Source organism: Somniosus microcephalus, chromosome 11, assembly GCF_052327205.1.
Source record: "Somniosus microcephalus isolate GS21.2 chromosome 11, FLI_Smic_1.0, whole genome shotgun sequence".
Taxonomy (NCBI): Eukaryota; Metazoa; Chordata; class Chondrichthyes; order Squaliformes; family Somniosidae; genus Somniosus; species Somniosus microcephalus.
In genome coordinates, this window is record NC_140997.1 from 204,401,754 (window position 1) to 204,417,972 (window position 16,219).

Sequence of the window (16,219 nt, forward strand, 5' to 3'; positions counted from 1 at the left end):
TTCTATATAATTTTGCTCCTCCAGTTTTCTCCCTCTTATTCTGAAGGCGTTGATGTCCTCACTGAGTAGAATTTGCTCAGGTGGTAGCCTCCCTGCAATGCATCGCCCAAGTGCACATTACTCGTATGTGAGTCTTGATGGTGAATGGCAGCAGGCTATTTCATTGTGGAAGATATCACCACTAAGCCTAATCCTGTCTTCACCAAATACCTACATGTGCACACTCTCGCTAGGGATCCCTATGTAATCAGGGGTGGGAGCCTGGTCGATTTTTCTCTTGTCTAGTACAAAGGAACTGGGGCAAATATTCTTTCTTGCCTGGCACAGCTCAGCTAACTTAGTGTAATGTTTATATTAAGAAAAAATCCTTCACGTTATAAGATGTTGTCTCATACTGGGTACAGAACTTCAGGTACCAAGCAGCTACTGGTTTCTCACCCAAGTGACCATCTGTAAGGCTGTTCCACTGTGAGGAGCACCACAGTCTGATACTGTCATTAACCAATGTCCACAATTATACATTTTCCAGTAGCTGATTGTGACTAGGAGGGGACTGATTTCCCCCCCCCCCCCCACCCCCTTCCTAACCCAGGAATGCTGAGGAATATTGTAGTACCTCGACCACTGACTCTGGTGGTGATCAGCTAATTCAGCATAGAATGGGAATTGCATTTAGGACCTTCCATGGTCTGTGTGCCTCAGTTCCACACTGAAAACTTAAGCCATCAAAGAGCTGAAACTAATTGTTTAAGTAGCACAGCCTGTCAAGAAAATGTTTAGCTGTAATGTTATTCAGAGAAATCTTGCAGTACATCTTGTGGCACTCCTGTATAAGATGCTTACTTCTCTGGACATGCTGGCAGCGTGACAAGAATTGCCTCTGCATTAAAGAAAAGCAATGTACTGTACTGTAGTTTCTGACATTGAGATGGATAATTTCCTTCAACATAATGGCTGGCATTGAACCAAACTGTATATTGATGTCAGTGATCTGATCTTCATAGGTAGTTTATGGTCACAGGTAGGGGAGAGCTAATACAATATGCAATGGTTAGTGTGTGTATTTTACTATTTTTAAGAAAAAGTTCTATTAAGTGAATTCAGTGCATTGCCTCGAATCAGTGTAATCTGTTAAAAGAACTTGATTGAAAACGGCACGTCACACAGGCATGTCCGATCAGGGTCAGTGAATACTGCAGCAGCTACACTGTAGTCCTAGATCTCTGCATTTTCTATGCGGTAAACTTTCATGATGCTTGCAGTGAATGTTGTGGTTGATTTGCTTTGGGTTTTTTTTAGATTAGTTTTTATTTCAGTGCTATATGTAGCTTGGTGCCAGCTGGATCAAAGGGTTCACCAGTTGCCAAAGGCACTGAGTAAGCAGAATTTAAAACTGACATGTATTTCACGGCCTAGAACTAATTCTGGAATACTGCAGTGCACGTAATACCAAAGCCTGCAGTTAGAATCCCATTTTGTGATTGTAGGCTTGTGAGGATTTAGTGAGTTGGGGGAACCATTTTCAGACGAATATTGACTGGGAAATCAATATCTGTGGGCTGGCAGAAGTTGGAATCGGGGCTTCAAACCAGTCATCTTTGCTCTGAAGCCAACTGGAACAAATGAAACTCGCAAACTCTAGTTCTTTGTTGCATCACTATGTCAAACCTCATTGTTATGGGTGTGTTCCGATGCTTGATGAATGTTGCATACTTAGAGAGCCTGTATAGAGTCAGAGAATCATTCCGTGTTTAATTTGTGTTTGTTTTGCTTGCAGATCTCCTGCCTGTCTGATCAAAATGGAGTATAATCTCGGATTCTGGAAGTCCATCAGTAATGGTTTCAGTCCACAAGATGTTTTCCATGATGTTTCTACATCTGTTTCCCCCACCTTTGCCCATCACTTTGCATATCGTCGGGAATCTGAGGATGGGAAATTGGCAGATGCTTACAAAGCAGGGGGCACTATTCGGGTTTACTTACCAAACAAGCAGCGTACAGTGGTAAATTTATGTTCCATTATTGGAAAGCCAAATAATATGAAAAGTTTTGCTTCCTTTGGAATTTTAGGTTTTCTGTAAAGAGGTAATTGTTTTTAAGTAACCATTTTATTTTGTATGTGGTGCAACCTCTGTAGTACCTTTCATCAAAGTAATTAGTATCTGCAAAGTAATGTGATCTTGCAGTGCTAGCAAGATGAGGGTGGGATAGTATTACACAAATGCTTCCATTTAGTACTTGTCTTGGAAAATTAAAATGTGATTGCGTAGCTCAAGCTGCTGACTACTTGACTCCTGGCCAGAGTGGTATGAGATTTAGTACGAAGGCTGAACTTAGGACTAGTAGATGGGTATCCCGTCGCATGGAGATGCAACTTATTAAAGAATAGGGCATAAACAAAAGTACCTAGAATGTAATTGTACCACTGATTATTTGATCCTTAAATGACTTTGAAGGCAGCCCTGAGGAAAAATTACACCACTTAAGACATTTTTCTTCTCTGAGCTCAAGGGTGTCACATAAGGGTGACTAGCACCTTTTAAAAGAGAAAATTAGTAAGCATTCAGAGATTCATTTTTAATGAGGCATTCAACAGAAGCTGGTACAGGCTGGATTTCCTTTTAATGTAAGTCGATGTACCCATGATCAGCTAGTCATCACTGACTTTATTGCTTTTTCTTTTTCATTTACTTGAGTCCATATAGGCTCATCGTAGCAGAAGTACTCTCTTGAAAACACTTAGCTGTTCCTAAGACTGCATAGCAAAGGTCAAATTAATCTGAATCTCAGTTTAATTTTTAATTGCTCTTCCAGTTCACTGTTGGAGTAACATGCCTCCAGAAAATCTAAATATCAAGTATTTGTTTGGTAGATTTATAGGAGGACAAAATTATTTGAAAGTTATGCTTCTGTTGTATATTAAACATGCTAAGACTAGTAGCCTGATTACTGGCCTAAGTGTAGAAATTTGTTGTTTGACAACATCTGGCATGCATAGTATAGAAGCAGTCTAGCAGTTTTCAAAGACGGAAGATTATATCAGAACACTTCCCACACCTGGCTATGACAGATTTGGCAAGATGGAATGGGATTATTGCATTTTTCTTCAAACAATATTGCCATTGAGGGAGAATAGATTGAATTTACAATTGATAATAGAGCTCTAAATTAAAATAAAGTAAGCTACTTGAAGGGAAAAATGTAATGCAGGTGGATTGTGATTTATTGGGTACACTTTCCTCTTTAGTTCAAAAAGAGGTAATTTCTTGTCTTGTGAATTGCCTTTGAGCACTTTTAGGATGTGAGCAAGATACGGAGTAGTACTAGAAACAGATTGTTTGGTCTGTTTTCCCTTTACTCCCTGAAGAAATATTCTTTAATGCTTTATTGATTATAACTGTTAAGCCATTGTGTTTACGTAGACCTCTTGTGTAGCCAGTAGCACATGATCTGTAGTACAATCAACTTCATATTGGAGTGAATTTCAACCAAAAGTGACTGGAAATCAAGCTTCCAAACCATTTTGTATATGCAGTTGTCATATTGATGTCTGTCTACAGAATAATTGTAACTGTTTATTAATGAGTTTTTTTTTTGCTCAGTAATGTTCTTTCACACCTTTCAGCCCGATTTGCACAGACTCCCCATTGAATGCTTCCAACAACTGGTCAAATTACAGCTAAAGCAATACAAATTCATAGTTCAGGCACACCTTTGGTACAAGGAGAAGCATGCAAGAAATCATATAACTGAAAAGTCAGTCAATAGAGGAGTGTGAAAGTTGGCAAGTCTCTAATCTAAGCAAAAATGTATTTAACACTAGTAAACACATACATTGTACTGCTTATAGATGAGTTCCTAATAAGGAATCATTATTTGATTGTAATTGGCTGCATTAAATATTCTGTGACATTCAAACAGTGAGTGGACAATGGCAACAGGGCTGTCTGATAGCATCTAGTCACTGACTGGCAACAGTTGCCAGAAGCGTATTTATCTTAGAAGAAAAAAGTAATATTTAGTCTTTGTATACTTGTCCTGCATGCTTGGTATTGCTTCAGTTGAGAATGGAGACGAGTATGTTCATGTTGCTATGGTCCTTGGTATTTCGAAAGTCCTGTCTGGACCTGGCTGCTAGAGAGTTATACAGACTCTTTGCAGTAGGTGATTTATGAGAGCTTTCACTATTCAAGCACCAGGCCAGTCACTAGTTTTTGTGAGCTACACCCAGATCCACGCCCATATTAATGAGTAAGACTCTTTACTGCAGACTGTATAAAATATAATGACTATCTTATTGTCTCTTGAATATTTAACACTTGTCAGGGTGGCAAGTGTTTGAGTTTACCAGTCTTTGTGGTGGGAAGGGGAGAAACATCTGAATCAAAATTGCAACTAACTCTAGCCCTGATCCTGAAGGGTGTGGATGAACAGAAAAATCTAAAATACAAAATGCCCTGAAAGGGCAAGTGCAGGTAAAATGGCCAACAGCATTTGGGTGTTGTAAATTTTGTGGGAAGGTGACGTTAGATTCCCCGCCCCCTCTTCCCCACCAGCTTTTTGCTCTAGTAAGGACAGTGAAGTACAAATTATATAATCAACCTTGGAAACCATTCTTTAAAAATAGCAGCACTATGCATTTCTGACCTGTTGCCCTTCCTTTATGTGGTACTGCAGGTGAGTGTGCGACCAGGCATGACTGTACAGGACAGTCTCAAAAAGGCTCTGAAAGTCCGAGGTCTTCAGCCAGATTGCTGTGCAGTCTTCAGGCTGCCACAAGGATGGTAAGAACATTTGTCCGTTCAGTTACTGTGAGTAATAGCTGAAATAAAAACAGAAAATGCTGGAAATACTCAGCAGGTCAGGCAGCATCTGTGGGGAGAGAAACAGTTAACGTTTCAGATCGATGACCAGTTCTGATGAAAGGTCATCAACCTGAAACGTTGGGGGTGGAATTTTTCGGGGGGTCAGCAATGGGTCGAGTGGGAACATGTTCTCTTTCTAGAGCGGGTAGGGAACCCGCTGTCAACCTGCCTCCACGCTAATCTCCCAGATGTCGGGTCTGTCATCGCTGAACAGACCCAACACAAAGCGTGGGGGAGGCAATTTAGATCATTAAGAGATTGTTAAGAGGCACTTAAATACTATGTTAAGCTTACCTTTCAATTTTACGAATTCCCCCACGGGTTATACGCTGCTCGGGGATCACGTCAGCTCAGCAGGTCGTGAGTGGATTCAGCATTGAATTATCTGATTACTTGACAGCTGCAAAAGTGCTATAAAAGCTCACATCTCACAGCTGTTCACTTTCCAAGCTCAAACTGTTGCCTACTGCATTTGGAAGACAGATTGAGCTTTATGCAGGTTGCAAGTGTTTGGAGCAAACTCTCTATCCAGTGCCACCTCATTTGAACAACCCCTCTCGCCATTGACAGATCGCTTCTGTCCTCTCCAGTTCACCTGTCATCTATTACATCAGCATCGGTGCCCTTGAAACTGTCTCACCTTGGTCCTCAGAATCCCAACATGATCAGCACCAGGCATACCAGTAGCACCAACAACAACAATCTGCTTCGCAATCAACTGATGCTGCACAGGACATCAGCACCTGACCACGTTGCTGCCCGGGACGTGAGGGATGGCCTCATAACCAGATTTATTTCACTTGACGCTGTACACCCTGGTTGCCACGTGATGCACCAGGTTGGCACCACCTCACACCAACACCATAAAGCATCCCTACAATGCCCAAGCCATTCCTTTCACACTCATCACCATTGCAGGGGGTACCATTATGTCTCACTATTCACTGCAACTCACTAAGCCACTTCCAAAGGTGCATACAATTCTGTCCAAGAACACAAAGTGTTGAAAATAAAGATTTCAATGTTTGACAGCACATTAACAGAAACTTCACATGAACATTGGCTAAAACACCCAAGTGCCTATCATTGTGCGTTGTTAGTTGGTATGGTTGGACTAGGGTGAGTGTAATGGGTGCCTAGTGAGATGGGAAACTGATAATGTAGATAGAGAGGGATGGGTGGAGGTGCAAGGTAAGTTGGTGTGAGTAAGGATGTGCAGGAGTAAGGTAGGGAAGGCAGAGTGATAGGGATGTCATGAGTGGCACAGCCGGATGAAGTTGAGTGTGGCTTTGCAGTAACGTTTTGTGATCTACTGGGATCATTGAAAGGTTTGCGCCACTGCAGCCTGGTCCTCCTAACAACATCTCTGCTTGTGCCCTCCTGTGCAATGTGCAACCAGGTTGCGTTGATCTCTTGGGGAGGTCTCTTCCACCCATGGGAAGGGAAGAGGACCTCCCTGCGTGCTGTGCCTCCCTCCAAAAGCATATGGGAGAGCCTGGGTGCAGGCGTGCACCTTGGTGCAGTGCTTGTCAGTGTTTGCAACACCTCAGTGCTGTAGAACACTGACAGCAGAACTGTCAATCAATTTGCGAATGGTCCCTTTAGGGAAACCGGCTGATGATGTCATCAAGAGACTTCATCAGACCTGCTTTCTTCAATTGGCCAGGAAACATGCTGGACGGGCTTAACGAGCCCAATCAATGTAAAATCTTTTCACAATGGAATGGAGCCAGCAGTGAGGTCACACCCCAGCAACACCGGACCTGCCTCGGTAGGCGAAATTGCGGCCGTTAACTCTTTCTCTCCCTGCAAATGCTGCCTGACCGGCTGAGTATTTCCAGCATTTTCTGTTTTTTTTTATTTCAGATTTCCAGCATCTGCAGTATTTTGCCTTTGTATGAATAATAGCTGACTGGTTTGTTATGTTCTTCAGTAGTACAATCAAATCTACATTATACACTGAATAAATTATTGATAGAATATTAAGGATGTCAATATTCAGTTCCAATTTGTTCTTCCTGTAATAAACAGCTGTGTGAGTTGTTCTTGATCCTAGCCTGAGGAATGTAACAAGATTCCACCACAGCTGCACGTTTTATAGAAGTCTTTAATATCAAATAATTCTGCAAAAATGTTGACCAAAGTATTTTTAAATAACATTAAATGCAATTACTTGCTATAATGTGCTGTAGATTTCTACCATGAACATATTTGACTTTGGTAGCATGCCACTGAAAATATGGGCCCCTTTTTTTGACTGATTATTGGCAAGAGGCCAGAACCATTTTGATGACCAGGCCTCATTTAAATTAACTGGCAAGTTGCCCATGTGAACACTGATGGGCAGCTTGCTGTTTTGGGGGAATTGGAGAATCTGGTGGGCCTGCAGCATTGTATTAAAGGGGAAGGCTGGGCTATATTGGGGGTGTGGTGGTGGGGTGACGGAGAGAAGTACTGATTTGTAATGTGGCGGGGGGAAGGATTTTCAGTAAGGATCAGTTATGCTCATCCTGAAGCCGAGAAAGTGCTATATATAATGTGTTTTCTTCATTCCTGACTTGCTTCCCCTGTAAGGAACACTAGTTCTGGCTGTTTCCCGCTCTCTACAGAACAATTGTATGTAGATTCGAAGAAACAGAATTTTTCATTATGCTAAAAATGAAAGGCACTTGTACTGTTCTATAATGTTCATGAAGAAGCTACTGTAATATCAGCAATAAGTGCAACCCAGAGTCTCTATAAATTATGATATTTAAATATACAATCACTGCTCTATCTTAAACATAAGTTAAGTCAAGTGATAGACAAATAGATCATTTTTTTCTATGATGTGTTGGTCTTTCATATTCAAGAAGATATTTAAGAAGGGGGATAGAACATGTCCAAGGAATTATAGACCAGTCAGCTTAGAAAAATAATGGAATCCCTACTAAAGGAGAAAATAGAAGAACATCTAGAAACCAAAAATATAATAATGAGTAGTCCACATGGATTTCAAAAGGGAAAGTCTTGCTTGACCAACCGAGGTAACAGAGAGTAGACAATGGTAATGTAGTAGATGTAATTTATCCGGATTTTCAAAAGGCCTTCGATAAGGTACCCCAGAATAGATTGATGAACAAGGTCAGAGAATGCGGAGTCAGGGGACAAGTAGCCGAATGGATTGCTGGCTGGCTTCAGGACAGAAAGCATGAGTAGGAGTAAAGGGTAGCAGTGGCAGAAAGTGGGTAGGGGTGTTCCACAAGGATCAGTGCTAGGACCACTGCTGTTCACAATTTACATTAATTTACATTAACGATTTAGACTTCGGAATCAAAAACGCAATTTCTAAATTTGCGGATGACACCAAATTCGGGGGTATAGTCAATATTGAGGAGGACTGCAACAAGTTACAGGAGGACTTTAATAAACTTGCAGAATGGGCATATAATTGGCAAATGAAGTTCAACACAGATAAATGTGAGGTATTACATTTTGGTAGGAAGAATAGGGAGGTCACTTATCACTTGGAGGGTGCGAGTCTAGGTGGGGTAGAGGAACAAAGGGATGTAGGAGTACAAATACACAAATCATTAAAAGTTGCGACACAGGTTAGCAAGGCCATTTAAAAAAAAAGCAAACCAAGCACTAGGGTTTATTTCAAGAGGGATAGAATTGTAAAGTAGGGAAGTTCTGCCAAACCTGTATCGAACCTTGGTTAGACCACACTTGGAGTACTGTGTACACTTCTGGTCGCCATATTATAAAAAGGATAGAGAAGCACTGGAGAGGGTGCTGAGAAGATTTACAAGGATGATACCAGAAATGCGAGGGTTTACACATCCAGGAAAGGATGAACAGGCTGGGTCTCTTCTCTTGGAAAAAAGAAGGCTGAGGGATGACCTAATAGAGGTCTATAAAATCATGAAATGTTTTGATAGAGCGGATACAGTGAGAATGTTTCCACTTGTGGGGAAGAGCATAACTAGAGGCCATCAATATAAGATAGTTGCCAAGAAATCAAATAGAGAATTCAGAAGAAACCTCTTTACCCAGAGAGTGGTGAGAATGTGGAACTCGCTACCACAGGGAGTTGTTGAAGCGAATAGTATAGATGTATTTAAGGGGAGGCTGGACAAGCATATGAGGGAAAAGGGAACAGAGGGTTATGCTGATCGATTTAGATGAGGAAAGACAGGAGGAAGCTCGTGTGGAGCATAAACGCCAACATGGACTGGTTGGGCCGAATGGCCTGTTTCTGTGCCGAATATCCTATGTAATTCATATTAATTAAGAAACTGTTACAGTTAGTGATATATTATCTATTTGATAGATTAAATGTTTATGCAATTAGTACAAGTTGCTCACGGTGTGTTGGAGGATATGCGGTTTTATAATGAAAGGAATAACGTGTGTTATATGCATTTCCATTATGTAATGAAGGCAGCAGAGCATATGATGTAAGTTGACAAGGAAAAGCTAAATTAATTCAGAATTTAAATAATTTGTTTTGAGTACAGTATTTTGTACTCATGTACATTAATTTTGAACTAAGGAAATGCAGAAAGTTAAACTTTTGTACTAAAGGGTTATGATTTGTAACTGATCTGCAGTTCAGTTCAGTGCAAATTAGTTATTTGCATAACTTGGCATCATATTACTAGAAGACATCTTTCTTCCAGATTTACCTGCTATGTATTTAGTTAATTGTGGAGCAGGAAGTGACTGGCAGAGGTTGAAGTGGGATGGTGGGATGGAAGAGTCAACTACTGGTGTGGGGTGAGCGGCAGATGAGGGATAAACATGAGTAGAGTGGGAAGCAACGGAGGCTGAAACAGCTAAGCGCAGGAGTTTGGAGTAGTGTAGCCCACAAGAGCATAATGTGGGCAGGCTGCTGGAGGTGAGGTGTGCACACATTGCCGTGTACTTGGTGGTGAACGACTGGTGGGAACTGCAGGGGGAGTTTGGTTCTGTACAGAAGTTAAAGAGGATGGTCAAATAATGAAACAGTGAAGATTAATTGCAACATAGTGTGAAGCATTGCCGATTTCCTGTTTGCTGCTGTTCATTTAAAATAAAGAAATTGTGAATGAGCCAGTCAGATGCAAGAAATTTGCCCACACTTGACTGTAAGCAAGAAGCATGATGGAAATGCATGCTAGAAATTAATATATAATTAAAATGTTGACTAAAAATTCAGGATTTTGCCACCAGCCTTGTGATTAAAAACCAAGAAACCTACGACAATAAGTAGTACATGCAAGATTATTGGCCACTCACTGGTACTGACTTTCTGGCGATGGGGACAATGATTTATTTTTGTGGAAAGCTAGCAGAGATTCATTTCCTGGATAGCTATTCTATACCTTACAGAAGGGCCACATGCAATCTTCAACCCTGACAATCCTGTCTTTGAAGCCCAGCAGCTCTGTCCTATTTGTGCTTATTTCTTATTTGGTGGTTTGCCCTATGTCAATTTTGTGAGCCTGAAAGTTCGGAAAGGGTTGCTTTTAGTACTACTGCCTCATTGGTAGTGAAATCCTTAAATCAGAACCCTAAAATTGTGCGAGTTAATGGGAACGTGGATTTAAGCTTTCCATGCACCCCCCCCCCCCCCCAGCCCACAAGGCCTCGTGGTACGCTTCGGCACAGCTCACAAAGATTAAAAACTTGGTCTCCCCTGCCTTAAAATTCTCCTGACATATCGAGGAAGCTGCCAGTTCACCCTTGCCAACCCTCATCCTTGATGAGTGGGCCTCCTGACTGCTTCATTGTCTCTCTGGAGAGTTGCCATCAAGTTTTTTTGCCTGCGGCACAGGGGTGATCCAGGATCCTTCTGAGACAGTATGATAAGAGAGTCAGACTTTTAAATTGTGTTCAGCCAAGTGCAGAAACTTATGGAAAATTTGGAGCATTTTCAAACTTACCATGGAAATGACTTAAGAATTCTTGACACATCAGAAGATTCAGGTTTTCCATAGTGACCTTCTGCTCCATGGTGTCCTGCTTTCAGTAGTTCTTTTTAATATTGTACATGGTGATGTAGTGTGTTGGAACATTAATGCACAGTGCTACACAATGGTGAGCTGTGGGTTTGAATATTTGATGCTCCATGACTTGTAGATGGCAAGCATGTTCCAACAAAAGGAGTGAATTACAGGAGGGTGAACCATCGATCTGTGCAGCTCCTGGTGGCTGGTTTCCAGGTAACATTATTGAAGGTTTAGGAGTAGGTCAGCTATGCTCACTCTGCTGCTGAAGGTGTGTGGGGAGGGAAGAAAAATATCTAAAAGAGGGGGTTTCACCTTTTTTAAAAAAAAAAAACAACTTTAGTTTGATATCCCTTGTTCCATCTGTAGCCCAAAGTACCGTATAGATTGGACCACAGATGCAACCTCGTTGATTGGTGAAGAGCTGGTGGTGGAAGTCCTGGACCACCTCCCCTTAACCACTCACAACTTTGTAAGTACTTTAGCTTACTTTTGAATTCAGTTTGCACACCCTTTAGTAGATTTACCATTTTAAACCATTCTCATGTTATCTCGTTCAAAGGTTCGCAAAACCTTTTTGAAGTTGGCGTTCTGTGATATCTGTCAGAAGTTTCTTTTGAATGGCTTTCGGTGTCAGACCTGCGGCTACAAGTTCCATGAGCACTGTAGCACCAAAGTCCCTACCATGTGTATCGACTGGAGTAACGTTAGGTACTTCTGAGAACTTTTGTAATATGTTTAGTTGGTTTTGGCTATTGAGCATTTTGAAACCACACGTCCTGTAGGGGGGTGGTGGCATTGATCATGTCTATAGAGGTAGACTGTGGCTGAGACCATGGTATAATCTCAAAGGTAATAATTGATGTTAAAAGTGTATTAAACTGTTAGAGTTTATTCACTATGGCCAGTAAAGGGCTTTACAGGGCAAAACTCTATAGTTACTACTCCTGGTTGAGATAGAATGTTTGCTAAAGGCAGTTGTCCAGCTGCTTGAACTTGTTAGTTCCTATGGGAATCTGCCATTACAGTGGAGTTCTGAACATTTTTTCCTCCTCTTCTTGCCTCCTCTCCTTCCCTTCTTCTCTTCTGAAGGCATTGATTCGTTGCCAGGGTACAGTTTAGTGGGAATATGTTACCTTCCAGTATCTTGGCTAAGTGATGATTATTCACATATGAGCTTTGACAATAAGCGTCACAGGCTATTAGATGGTGGGGGCATCACAACTGAACTTTATTCTGTCCTCACCCAATATGCACACATATGCACTTCCAGTTGGGGTCCCTGAATAGCAAACAGGAGGAGCAACCCTGACCATTTTTGCTCCTCCTATCCCAGGGTCAATCCTAGAACTGTAACCTAACAGGGTTACTCCGGCTTATATCAGCACAGATTGGGGACGAAACCTGGGACATTCTGGTCTCCATGGTTCAACTACTCACTGGGAAAACTTGCTGAGCCATTGGGTACCTGAATTCAGGACGTTTCTGAAAGGTGTTTCGGTTTCATGTATTCTGTGGTCCTGTAATTTTAATTTAACAATTTGTTGATCTTTGTCGGAGTACAGTAACTGGTTAGCTATTTGTATAATATAAACTATTTTTGACTGAGGGCATTAGTAAGTCACTGTGGTACGAATTGTATTAGAATGACTTATCATAATTTTCCCCCCCCCTCTTTTGTCTGCTCCTTCTCTTCCCTTTGTCAGCTGTGGCTCAGTTGGTAGCACATTTGACTCTGAGTCAGAAGGTTGTGGGGCTCAAGTCTCACTTCAGAGAATTGAACACAAAAACCCAGGCTGACACTCCACTCCAGTACTGAGGGGGTCCTGCACTGTTGGAGGTGCCGTCTTTCAGATAAGACGTTAAATGTCTGCTCTCTCGGGTGGATGTAAAAGATCCCATGGCACTATTTTGAAGAAGAGCAGGGGAGTTATCCCTGATGTCCTGGCCAATATTTATCACAAAAAAACAATTATCTGGTCATCATCATCACATTGCTGTTTGAAGGAGCTTGCTGTGTGCAAATTGGCTGCCGTGTTTCCTACATTACTAAAGTAACTACACTTCAAACGTACTTAATTGGCTGTAAAGTGTTTGGGATGCCCTGAGGTGAAAGGCGCTATATAAATGCAAGTCTTTCTTTCTCCCAATTGGTTGCATTGTACAGCTCCCATTTGGTGGAAGGATGGAAAGACACAGCCTGTCAACACCACCCTTTGGTTGACACTTGAATGATTATCCTTCCCCTAATTTGCCTGCAGCTGACCAGTGGACTCTTTACCTGTAGGAGAGAGAAGGAAGAGTTGAGGTTGCATATTCCAGTCATTCTTTAAACATTTTGCCACAAGAGAGTACTGCAAACTCATGTTCCAAATAAAAGGACTTTACGGCCCACTGCTTTGGTCCCTTCAGGTTCATGGCATGACTTTTTCTCAAAAGGCTGATATTTTAAAAACCATCTTCTCTCCTTGTTGGAAATACTTTGTTTTATTTTGTTTTATTTCATTTTCCCCAAAATATGTGGTAATTTTGTTATTTATCCTATGTTCAAGGATGTTTTCTTTGTTAATTGCAAAATAATTTCAGTAAATAAATTAGGTCTTTTAAGCAATTCTTGCACTATAAATATTCAGAATGCTAGCTCATTTCTTTTTCCATTTTCTGTCAGAGCTTATCAAGCAGCCACGCCATACTCCAGACTATTCTCATCTTCTAACAGTGATGGGGTAGTGCCATCTATTACGCAGATGACTACACGCCGAGTACGCGAGTCTTTTTCACGACTTCCTGAGAGGTAAGTTGGAAGCGTTAAACTAATTTCAAAGAAGAATTTCCATCAGTTTGTTGTCTGCTTCTTTTGACTGTTCTTGGCTTGTGCTTTTCCTTTCTTGTTTTCAGCTTGCAGTACAGGCATTCCACCTCTCATGCCTTCAACTGTCCCATGCCTTTCTTGTCCACACAAGGTCAGCTCTGCCAGCGGCAAAGGTCTTCGTCCACTCCCAATGTTCACATGTCCAGCACCAACATGCCGATTGATAACAGCATTATCGAGGTAAAATGACACTTGTTCCCAGGTGCTTTGATGGAACCCCCCTGAACTTGTATGTGCTTAAGAGCGTGCAGCTGCTCAGAACACACAGGCATTTGTTGGCTACTCTTGGCTGTGGCTAGTAGATTTAATTTGTAATTGCCATTATAGTTTGCACACATCATAATATTACTTTCATTATAGTTATGTCTTTTTCCTATAGTCATGCTTTTTTCCTATAGTCTCCACTTTAATTTTAAAAAATTGCTTTCCCTATTTTTTGAAATTTTGCACTCGCTGTACTGTCACATTTTGAGTGCTGGGGGTGATTTTTGCCGAATACTTTAGGCGGTAAAGAGGTGGCCAAGTTGGGGTCTTGAGCTGAAACAGCAGTTTGCACAAGATGCCATCTTGGTAAAGGAGTTGAAGCCAGGGCTAGGAACAGCCACCCAGAAGCTAGTTAAACAGCTGATTGCCATTTAAAATGCCTGCTAGTGCTCATTAAAGAGGCTGCACGGAATTTTGGTCGCTAGCGCTTCAACTAACGTCCTTTCCTAACAGCGACCAGCTGTTTGGGAGTAAATATGGCGTTGATGTTGATTTCAAGCTCTACTTGGAGATATTCATCATTTCATGGTCATTGCTGCTGGAGCTGCGAAGAGGACCCCTGAAACACATCAGGTGACATTCTGGGACACTTTGTCAAGACTTCACCAACACTCGAGCAACATTTATTCTGGAAATTCTCCGAGGACTTCACCTAAAAAGAGAAAGTGCTGTGCTACTCCACCTTATTGGACACCTTATGAGTCACCAGGAGAAAGGAGTGCTTGGCCATAGGCATCTTGCTAGGGGTCCCCCTTGGTCTGGATGAGGAATGGGAGGAGGACATGAGGCCAGGCAGAGCAGCACCAGCAGCTGCAGGCGGGTGAGATGGTGTCCTCCCCGCCAACCAACCCCCCCCCCCCCCCCCCCCCCCCGGCCCTTGCAGGTACAGGATACCCCTCCTCCCCTGGACCTCCTCCACCAGAGCCTCCAGTGCTGCATCTGATAACCTATGCACCCTCTCCCTCGGTCCCTGAGCCATCCTGCAACTTGCTGTTGTGTGCCAGCCAGAGCGCTCCACACCTTCAGTGCAAGTGGGTGCGAGGAGCCCACATATACTGTTCCATGAAAATTGTGTCTAGCCAGCACTTGAGTGCTAAAACCTGCAGGTTTCTGGTTAGTGGCTGCAGACATGTTCAAATTGTGATAATCATCAATTAGCCCAAAAATTGCATGCTAAATCCGAATTGTCAAACAGGCACAGCACCCATTTAGCACCTGTTTTCATTCTTTGGCCAAAATAATTCCCCCTATCCCCATATTTACACACACATATTTACACTTTACTGTTTTCTGACCCTGATCAGATGAGATGTTTTCAGCTCCTTGTGCAGCACAACAAAATTGCAGTTGCACAAAATAACTTTTATAGCAATTTTATTTTATAGATTGTTTTGCAGCATTTTGTCTTGGTGTATTTGTGTCCTGTGTGTATAACTTCAACAAGTTGGCACCTCATTTTTAGGCATGCTGCTCCCGGCATGCTCTTCTACACTCTTCATTGAACTTGTCTTGGTAGATCCGCCATTCTTTGGACAAAGATTTTCCCGTTTCCTTCATTCACAATCACCAAGCCAGTTCAGTAAAAAAAAATTCCTGCAGATTGTTTCAGTTTTCTTTGTGGTAAAGTTAAGGGCATATTGAGGCCATGTGTAGGGTTTCCCTAATGAACAGAAACAATGAATCTCCATTTCTAGTCCAGTCTTGTTTGTGAAGAGAAATTGTTCTGGTTGTGGGGAGATTATAGGGAATTTAAATAAAATTACCGCTAAAATAACATTTCCCTTGGTATTCCTTTTGGATTGTTTAGTTAGTTGAGTACATGGAGTTAAAATTGTTTTGAAAATTGATCTGTGATGTTGGCTGTTATTCAGAGAATGTTTTCATGACCATTCTCATAACTCCCTGGATTCTACAAATTTATGATCGTCCTGTTTGATAGATATATCTGCCACTTTCTTGAATTTGATAAACAGTGGTTCCTGGTGATATGTACTTGTCTGCAATTTTGTTGTAGAGTAAAATAATGAAAAACCACAATTGCCATCCAATAGCAGTCCTGCAAATCCTGAGAGCTAACATTCTATGGAAAATTTGAGAGGTGGGAACTTTGATAAAAATAGTGTTCAGTTTTCAAGGTTTGTGGTTTCAACGAAGGAGATGCCAGTGGAGGAGGATAAAATTAGATTGTTTCATGGCTGGCTAGTACCAGAACCTTCTCCAAATTTGTAAGTTATTCCAGGAAATTTGTT

General features: G+C 41.7%; 1 protein-coding gene across 10 annotated transcripts in view; it reads left to right on the forward strand.

Moving 5' to 3' along the window:
• LOC147111144 (RAF proto-oncogene serine/threonine-protein kinase-like) overlaps positions 1 to 16,219 on the forward strand; it is a 95,283-nt gene that overhangs the window by 24,681 nt on the left and 54,383 nt on the right. For 8 of the 10 annotated variants that reach the window (XM_086001735.1, XM_086001741.1, XM_086001733.1 and 5 more), the window contains 6 exons: positions 1,778 to 2,003; positions 4,678 to 4,784; positions 11,204 to 11,306; positions 11,397 to 11,545; positions 13,503 to 13,628; positions 13,733 to 13,886. In XM_086001735.1, the coding sequence (XP_085857861.1) occupies positions 1,800 to 2,003; positions 4,678 to 4,784; positions 11,204 to 11,306; positions 11,397 to 11,545; positions 13,503 to 13,628; positions 13,733 to 13,886 (843 nt within the window). In that variant the 5' untranslated portion in view covers positions 1,778 to 1,799. Of the gene's footprint in view, positions 1 to 1,510; positions 1,682 to 1,777; positions 2,004 to 2,066; positions 2,086 to 4,677; positions 4,785 to 11,203; positions 11,307 to 11,396; positions 11,546 to 13,502; positions 13,629 to 13,732; positions 13,887 to 16,219 lie in introns of those variants that run through there. The other 2 variants (XM_086001732.1, XM_086001742.1) reach the window with 2 other exon arrangements.